This window comes from Calidris pugnax, unplaced genomic scaffold (genome assembly GCF_001431845.1).
Source record: "Calidris pugnax isolate Ruff unplaced genomic scaffold, ASM143184v1 scaffold20, whole genome shotgun sequence".
In the NCBI taxonomy this organism is placed as follows: Eukaryota; Metazoa; Chordata; class Aves; order Charadriiformes; family Scolopacidae; genus Calidris; species Calidris pugnax.
This window is the reverse complement of record NW_015094510.1, coordinates 14,411,385-14,421,034: the sequence shown is the minus strand read 5'-3', so window position 1 is coordinate 14,421,034 and position 9,650 is coordinate 14,411,385. Positions and strand designations below refer to the sequence as shown.

General features: G+C 49.5%; 1 protein-coding gene across 1 annotated transcript in view; it reads left to right on the top strand.

Annotated features, from left to right (window-relative positions):
- Nucleotides 1-268: 268 nt before the first annotated feature.
- The window catches only part of SIAH3 (siah E3 ubiquitin protein ligase family member 3), a 49,123-nt gene continuing 39,741 nt past the window's right edge, over nt 269-9,650 (top strand). The window contains exon 1 of the mRNA XM_014965820.1: nt 269-597. Coding sequence (XP_014821306.1) covers nt 463-597 — 135 coding nt within the window. The 5' untranslated portion in view covers nt 269-462. The remainder of the gene's footprint in view (nt 598-9,650) is intronic.

The window sequence follows — 9,650 nt, the reverse complement described above, 5'->3', positions numbered from 1 at the left end:
TTAATAGATGGAGACGTTAAGCAATCAGTTTTGCCTGCATATCTCCACAACCTTACGTACGACTGGCTGTAATCACAAGATAAATGCAATGTGCTGATGTATGGTAATGTTCAATAATACATTCTCCACCAGGCTCAATTCATCAGGGAGTTTCTGGAGGGGGGGGGGAAGGCACTCGTTATTGGCTGTCTCTGGACCTCAAGGATAACATTTCTGTCCTTTCCATTGGCCGCCCTGCTGCTGCAAGCCTCTTCCCGTCTTATTTTGATGATGAATATGAAGGCATGCTAAGCCGTGCCGGAGCGTAGCTCTCGACCACTGCACTCCCTTCCCCGGGCTCAAGGACTCAGGGGCTCCAAGGCTGCTTCCCCTGCCCACCGCCAGCACCACCAGCAGCGGTAGAAGCACCACCACCACCAGCAGCACCAGCAGCAGCAGCAGCAGCAACCGCCAAAAGTTGTGATGCTTTTCTTCACCCAGTGCTTTGGGGCTGTGTTAGATCTTATTCACCTGCGGTTTCAGCACTACAAGGCAAAGAGGGTTTTCTCAGCCGCCGGGCAACTTGTCTGCGTCGTCAACCCAACGCACAGCCTAAAGGTGAGGTTTAAACCTATTTTTTTCTCTTCTGACATCTCCTCATCTTTCCCCCCCCCCCTCCACCCCTCCCGCCGCCACCACCGCCACCACCACCGGCGTTGCTCTGCAGGGAATTAACTGATGCTCTGGCAGCAAGGGGAGAGTGCTGTTAACACGTTGCAGCCCCGGCAGAGAGGATGTTTGCATTGTTCTGGCTGCACGATCCCCTTCGGAGCGGAGGAGACGCAACCCGCTGCTCCGAGCGGTCGTGGGAAGTCGCTGCTCCCCCTCCCCAAAGTTTCCTCATCCCTTTTCACCCGTGGAATGAACACGAGCGTTGCAAAGCCTCTGGAAAAAAATGGTTGGGAAAGTTAGTTGGATGAATTATCGTCCCCTTTTTTGGTGGCAGGATGCTGGGTGGTCTCCGGAGCACAGCTGGCTGCTGCCCAGCCGTGGGGAGCGGGGAGAGGGGGGGCACAGCAGCACAGAGGTCTCCAGGTTTTGGTCGTGTTTGCTTTTTTGGGGGGAAAAAGCTTGTTTCTGTCTCCTGAGAGGAGTCTCAAGGCGTTGCTCAGGCACTGAAAGTGTCCTTAAGCTATTTGCAAGGTGAATCTATTTTAGGCGGGAGAATACATTTGCCTTAATGCAAAACTATTTATAGTCCCCATAAAACATTTCTCTTACTGGCATCGTTCTGGTTTTTCACTGACAAAGTGTCAACAGCTCCATCCCTACCAGAGCCCTGATGTTTGTACTTAGAGAAGGAGCAGCAGGGGGAGAAAGCGACTAGGAGGCTTTAATTACTTTATCACCGTAACGAATGACCAACTTTAACAAAGTGACTCCTGCTTTGCGGAAAGTCCTTGCGGACCTGACTTACGGTGCTGCTCCACCAGCCTGACACAAGCTCGGAAATGAAAGTAATTCAGGACAATTTATCTTTGGCTCTGCTGGGGTCCCCACAAGGAACTCGGAGGGGTTGTGGGGAGCATCTTTCCCCAGCCACGGGACCCCGGAAGGTCTGTTGATGGGGTAAATCCATCTTCAGAGCAGCCCAAAAAAAGGCAGATTTCCTGCAGTTATATTTCCAGGCTCAGGCTGTGCTCAGGCAGAGAGAGGTTGTTTCTAGCAGGTCAGTAGCTCCGGGAGGATTTTCTCTGCAAAGCTGTGCTCAGCCCGGGGACCATCACCAGCCAGGGCAAGTGCTCCCAGGGCATGGACTGCTCGGGTGAGGGCTCATCTCTCCTGACATCCTGCTCCTCCCATGACACAAGCTATTTAAAAAACCCCCAGCCCTGTCATTTATCTGAAAGGATCTGGTCATCCAAATGGATAAAAGAAATAGCCGCCTTCCTAAGTGCATGGGGAGATTTTGTAAATGAATGCTCCTGAGCTCGACCCCTTTTATGTGACTGTCTCCTGCTACTTTCATCTATAATTTTAATTATTAAAGGGAAAAAAATGAGCAGAAAAAAGGTTATTGAAGGTCACAATACAATTTCAGTGCTAGTGACATTTTCTGATGAGGTCCCATAAGCACACAGAGGGGTGTCCACTGACTGCTCCACTGGTTTCTAGAGATAGACCTGAATTTGTCTGTTCAGATCCCCTCTAGTTGCAGATTTGCCGTTGATTGAGCTGCAGCATTTTAACTTGAAGATACAAAAAAAAAAAAGTTGATGTTTCTCTTCCTTTCTGTTAAACACACAGGGCATTTTAGTGTATTAAAATTCTCTATGGCCAGGCTCTTCACTTGCTCAGACCCAAAGCCCGGTGGAGAGATGAGTAATCTCAGTACTGTCTTGGCAGCACTTAAGAGTAGGCACTGGATGCAAAACTCTCTTGGAAACACATGGAAGCCTGTAGGAAAAGGTCCGATGTGTCAGTGAAACCCCAGTGAGAATTGTCTTGACCTCAGTGGGAATTGCTCCTGTGATAGGGTTGCAGCAGGAACCCAATGGCACGTGTTATCCCAAATGGGCCTGTTGTGACACCAGGCAGATGAGACAAGCTGACAAGAAACCTCCCTGCTCTGAAAAAGCCCCTCTGACTGTAAAGTGAAATATGCCTTGAAGGTGCTCCCGAGTTACCCGGCTCACATCCAGCCAGGTAAATATGGAGGGCTTTAGCACTGATCTGCCTTCAAGGTGATCAGTTTGGTTTCCTACCAGCTCTGTAAGGAGCTTACCACTGCTTTGTGCCAGCACCCGGAAGAGATGTGTGGGTCGGACCCCTTTGTGGCCAGCACAGCACTGCCGGTGCCCACCCTCCAGCACCAGAGAGTGGTCAGAGCCCATGGGCCAACGCTAGCTGTCTCCAAGCAAGACACCTCACCCCACTGACTCTTGCCTAGGGGTAGAGAGGTGGTCACCTCCAACTAGCAAAGCACCTTGTCCAAAAACTGGTGTCAAAGACAAGTTAGATGAACCTGCTTCTTGAGGTGCCTGTTTCTCCCCCCAGAGATGCACAGGGAGGTTGTGGTTGCTCCCTCCAGCAAACTGGCACAGAAGCTTCTGAAGCTGGGACAGGAAAATTCCCCCTAAACTGTCCCATACACCAACAGACATCTGAGGGACCACTAAAATAGAAAGGGCCAAACGTATTACTCTGTGGTGGTTTATAGTATTATGACTACTTTGCTGTTTCATAGTCTATTATTTCTGGCTGGGTCATTTCAACTGCAACATTTTGTTGACAGCCCCCAAATCTATCTTAACCGTTGACAAGTGGAGTGAAAACTGTATTAAGGTTCGCAGTCGATGAATACAAGCCTGCGAGGAAACAAGGGCTGGGAGCAATGTCATTCCTCTCCCTTCCCTTCAAGGCTTGAATGTTTGAGCTTACTCCAAAATTGTAAGCTCTTTGCAAAGGGATTATTTTATTCCGTATCTCCATAGCACCTGGGTGAGGGGGCTCCTGGCTGACTGGTGCAAATGATAAATGACAGGCATCATATTCGGCGGTGATTATGCACGTTGACATCTCTCACACAGGTCAGGTCCTCAATCAGTGCAAACGTGCGTAACTCCGTTAAAGTCAGATTGCAGCAGGACCTCCATTCTCACTCCTTCCATCCAGGGCAGTGCTCGGGGGTGGTGGTGGGATCCAGCCCACCCTGAGGACCCATGGTTGGTGATCACGTATGTGTGTTCAGAGATTTGGCATCACGTAAAGCACTCGGTGGGCAGCAGAGGGCAGGGGAGTCCTGGTACCCTCAAGGGACAGGTTCCACCAGCTTCTGCTGTCACAGACCCATGGCTGGGCCAAGGGGGGGGGCTCCAGTAAAGTTATGTCAGCACACTGTCACTGCAATCACAGCTCAGACCTCTGACCGTGACCAGAGCCCATCACTTACCTCTTCCTTTAGGAGAGGTCCAGAGGTTGGCAGAGAAGCACAAGCTTAGAAAGAAACCTCTGTCTTTCTTCCCACTGAAAGGCTCATTAGCTGGGAAGGCTGATGAGCCTTTCAGTGCATCTTAAAGGAGAAGATGGTAAGAGTGTCAGCGCAGACACCTCTATTGATCTGCTGCTATTTTCCCTGCGCACGACAGGCTGACGCTGGCAGCTTTAAGCAAGGAAAGACAATTTTGCAACCCTTCCCCTCCATTTTGCCTGTTTGGCAAGGGTAGGAATAGGGTGGTGGGGGGTGTGTGTTTTGGAGCCTCTTTGTCCCCCTTGCTGCTTCCCCAGGCGCGGCAGCGACGCCTTACAACACAGCGCTGCGCTGGGATCAAAATTCACTTGGCAAGCAGAGAAAGCCACATATTTACTGCACTTCTACAGGTCACCTTCATTCTCAATCGTATTATATGCATTACCTTGTAACCTGTCTTCCTTCAAGCGTACGGTCGTCCTGACGTCTCCCTTTGGAGAGGCACCGCCAGGCAACGGACCTCCCCAGATAAGTGGCTGCTCCCTGCAAGACCGTATTAATTAGAGGAGCACCACTTATGCTGCAGGGCCCAGCGTGCAGGGAAAGTTTTAAGGCACTCCGTGCGTGGGGAAGAAACGAGCAGGGTTTGCTGGCCCCCGTGGAGAAGAGGCTCAGTGAATTCCTCCGCATTTTCCCTCTGTTAATAGCAATTCTCCCCAGCACTGTTAAATCGGGGAGAAGGTGAAGGTGGGCAGCCGTGCCCTTGCTCCTTATCTGACATCAGACCCTGCCCCAAAAACCAGCCATAGGTGGCAGGGGACTGCAGGGTAATCTCAACCCAGCTGGGCACTGATGCTTTGCAAGGGGCTGCGTGTGGCTGGGTAAAGCAGATCCTCTTCATTCAAGGAGTTACTGGCTTTTTACATGCAACTTTATCTCTTTGAAGAGGGCGAAAAATGTTCTTGTAAAGAGTAAGAGAGTGTGTTTACAATGCTCTTGTAAAAACCGCCCTTCCCCATCTCTGTAGGACCTAAAGGAACTCGCTGAATTATTAAAAGAAACATATTTAAAGGAGGGTGTAAATAGTTCAACCTTATATTGAAAAAGGGTCGTAGCATGGTTTATGAGGCCAAGCTGTCTTCTAGATGCATTTTTAAAGCAACAAGAAAATCTAGTCTGACTTAGGGAAGGCATTTGAATCCTGTTATAACAGTTTGGCTCCGTGCACAATGGCCAGCCAAATAGCATTATAATCCACTTTATCCCCAGCAGAATTAAAGTGCTATGGTCCATTATACCCCCATGAGATTTATTTATTTATTTGGTGCAAGGGAGGAGAGGGACTCTGAAACCTGCTGCTAACAACCCCCAGACATCCTCCACCACCATCTCGGCCCAGACACCCTCAAATCTCCCATGCAAGGGCTGTGATTTGGGGACCCCGAGTGGCGCTTGGCCCCAGTGTCTGGCAGGATTGTGGCAGCCCTAGTGAGAGGGGTTGCAAAACCCCCTGCTGCCTGCAAACCCACACTCCTGCCAAGCTGCCTGGGTCCCATCCCAACTGCGGGCCAGGGTTGCCTGAGCCCTGGGCACTGCACTTCTTCCAAATCCTTTTGTAGGGATGTGGACAGAAGCTGCTTTGTTGTCCTTTCCCCCTCTTCCCACCCCCTCCCCCTGGCTGCTTGCAGCTTGGCCCCTGTTTGGAGGGGTTTCAGTGGGCAAAACTGGTAATCAAGTTGACCGTGAGCACCCTGGGAGCCTCCATCCATGCGTCCACAGCCACCGGCCAATGCAACCCTAATGATGCTCCATGGAGGGGAGGAAGGAAGAGCACACTCTGGTAGCCCTCCCTGGGGGCTCTCCATCCACCGCTGCCACTGTCTGGTCCCCCTCTCCCATAACTCATTAATCTTGAGCCCATCGACCCACGCACCTGCACAACCCACGGGATGGTGGGGTTGGTGAGCAGTGTGGCACAGGCTTTGCTTCAAGCACCCTGCAAAGCTGGGTAGCTCCAAGCTTCAGGGTGGTCTCCCAGAATAACAATTATGGGGTCTCCTTGGCAGAGGGAGAGAGAGGGGAAGAGCTGCCACCTCAGAAGTGTCTGTGATAATATGCTCCAGCTTCCTTTTCCCCCTCTTCTGCCTCAAAACCATCACAGAAAATTAATTACCGCTGTTAACTGGTGCTGTCTGTCATGCTACAGCTCCAGAGATGGGATAGAGTGGGTAAGCATCGAGACCTTTCCTATCCACATTTGATTTTGAGGGTGAATTTCCATAATAAACTCAACCTGGTCACGGGACGTTTCAAGTCAGATGCTACCAACGGGAGACAGTGCCATTATTATAATATTAGAGAAATGCCTCTCCCCTCAACAGGGCATTTGACAGCAGGATGAGGAGTAGCCATCAGACACCGCCACACATCACTTTGTAATCCTCCCACTCTGATACGGCTCAGTGTGTCAATAATTCCTCAGAGCAGCCCTCTGGGTTAGACAGAACAGCCCAGATACCTCCCTCAGGGGAAATACTTTCCCAAAGCAATTGCTGTGGCCAGCACATGGGGTGCAGAGGAAAGAAGGGAGGTTTAGTAGGAGCCTTGATTACATGAAATGATGGCGAGTTCTCAGTCTGCTTCCCAGCAGATGCAAACCACCTTTGGACATTCCCGCAACTGGCATTAATTAGCACACTGTGCTGGTTGTCTCAGCAGAGAAGCCAAGCACTGAAATACTGTCCTGCAAGGCTCAAACATTAAAAAGGTTCCCAAGCATCGTGAATTTTGCTTAAAAATCAGAATTTACAGAGTATGCAGAGAGTATAAATTCTTGTTTCATCATTAAGATGCTGTCCCGGTATCAAAGACCTCCCAGCACACTCAGCTGGAGGGCACCTCTTAGAAACTTCCTTTTTTCCTCAGAGACAGTCTGAGGTTCTTAAGTAATCAAAAAAACCACAAAAAATGAAGAGTTTAAAGGAAGAACAGCAGATCCCGAGAGCTCCAGTAAAGAGAGGCAAAGGAGCTGCTGTGTCTGTGCTGTGTCTCCCTGGGGCTTCAGTGCCTCCTACGTTGTAGTAAGACCATAATCCTTGTCCTGCCCGGCTCAGAGATGAGAGTTTGGGTTCCACACAGCACCCTTAAAGCCTTCCCATCACAACAGGCAATCAACATCTCTCTGCCTGGTACAGAAGAGGGAAAAACTGTGAATTTTGCAATAATTTCACAGAGTGGCGGGGGGGAGGACAGCCTTTACCCAGCTTTACTGGGGACAGAGTGAGGTAGTGAGGAACGTGGAAGGACACAACCATACTCTCCTGGCTGCACAAGGTGATGAGGACTGCTGATCCCTTGGCATGGTGGGAGCAATGACCATGGGAGTGATGACCGTGATGGGCTGCCCGCATGCACTGGCACACATGGCATGGCATGGCACAGCATGGTGCAGAGCCATGATCCTCCTTGGAGCTGCTGGAGGTGGGTGCCAGGAAGCACGTGTGCCACCAAGAAGGAGAGAATTCTTTTGGGGAGCTGAACAAGATTTAGGTAATGCGTTAGTCCTGCTTTTTGGTGTGGTTTTCGCAACAGAGGTGAGCAGAGCTCAGTCACCACGTTCTGATGGAGCCTGGAGAGCCTGGGCCTGAGGCTGTGGCCTGTGGCCACTCTCCACTCTCTGGCTGAACATGGCAGCAACTTCCCAGCCTACCTTTGTATCTATGGGCTGTATTTAGAAAGGAAAAGCACAGATGTTGAGACATTAAATGCTTATCAGACTGCGATATTTTTCTTTCTTTCTATAGCTTGTCCCTTTTCATTAAGTACCTTTTCTTCTGTGGTATTGTTCCTCCTCATCGTGCCCATTCCCCACTGTACCAAAGTCTTAAAGCAGAAGATTCTCCTCATCTGTTGTTCAATAACCCTATTTTGGCCTTTTTTCACTCCCGCTGAAAGGAAAGCATCGCTAATTTCAGTGCAACTTTGGATCTTTTATTTTCCTCTAAGCTCCTTTAGAAGAAATCACAATCATTCAATCCTCAGCTTGTTCGGTGCCACCAATTTACCGATTGACAGATGAAGTCCCACTTTAAAATGATTGCCAGCAAGATGAGGAGAGCTACAAAAAGCAGCGAAACGTTGCTGTCACCACTTGCTGATGCAGCTGGCGAGGAAGCCAAGTGCCTTACACGCCTGCAAAATCTTATTGCCATCAGGCACTGGATCAGGGCTCAAGAAGGTCAAGCTGGAGGTGCCGCCTTCGCCTGTTGTCCACCCAGCACAGTGAGCTATAGTCACTATCCAGTGATAGTGACTACCACTGGCAAAAGAGAATATCTTCCTTCTGCTTCTGTGTGGCGGTGCAAATCCACTTTCAGCAGGGATTTAAGCTGGTGGTCTGGTGTGTGCACTACTGGAGTAGTCACATGTCCCTTCTGCTTCCATGCTGCAGGAGCAAGCAGCTGGGCAAGGCAGTGGCCTCAGCTGGTTCTCACAACCTCCTACGAAGCTCTTACCCCTAGGGATTATTGAGGGCTGTGCTGAATGGCAAAATTTCAGCTATGCATGGAGATGTCCCGAAAATTGTTCTGGGTGACCTGCTGCTAATAGCCACCTGCAGTACTCCTGCTCAGCTTTCCCACGGCGTTCTCCTCCAAAGAGGGAAGAACATCCTGGCACATACACAGTGTACAATTTGAAGCACTTTTATTTATTTAGAGGCATTTCTGAGCATCTTATATAACATTAATGGATTTATCTTTAGCTTTCCCCTTTAGTCCCAGCAATAACGTGGAAGTGTCACCAGGGGAGAATGGCAGAGACCTCTGAGTACTTTGTGTGTTTATTTCCTTGTACTTTTTTTAAAAGGCATAAATGTTCGAAACAACTTTGGAAATTAGTTAATCGGTAATTTCCATACCAGATCTAGTGCTTTCAGTTCTAGTCTTTTCTTCTCGAGCAATTTCATTCTGAGCTGATACAAACTGAAATGCCTTTCCCTTTCAGATTCGCTTCCCCAGTAAAAAATAAATCATCTGCACAACTTTAGTGATTTTACCGGCATTTTGCACATGGAAATATTAAGCCCCAGAGTGGTTGGTGTATTGCCCATCAACCCCTGGGAAATGTGTGGCAGAGAAGAGACACAGGTCCTTGTGAATATCTTAAACACAAGATCACACACTCTCTCACATCAAGTGCCAGCTAAAATGGAAAGAGAAACAGAGAAATGGAGCATAAATGAGACAGGAAAAGATTAAATCAGTAATGTCCCCTTGTGCAGAAAACAAACACTACAGATGAGCAAGGAGGCGACTGCTACAGAGCAGAAAAACACCGATCAGCAGAGGATGAAAATGTTCTTCCACTCTTAGGGACTGCCATGTGGAAAATAAGCAAAGTTATAAGTGTGAAAATGGAGTAAATAACCACCACACAAGGATTATGTAGGGCAGCTGGGGTAAGGGGACTGTTAAGGCCACCTTCAGGCTTTGCAGAAATGAGAGGTTGAAGTGGGAACGGCAGGGTGGTGGCACGCGTGGTGTCAGAGGGTGTAGCTTTGCAAGCCCTCTCCCACCAACACCTGTGCCCTCAGCTGTGTATCACGGTGGTGCCCTGAACTTGGCAAGAACACTTGGGGGTTCAGCGTCAAGCACGTGCACAGATTCAGAGATATGTATGTTTTGCAGGATCAGACCCTTTA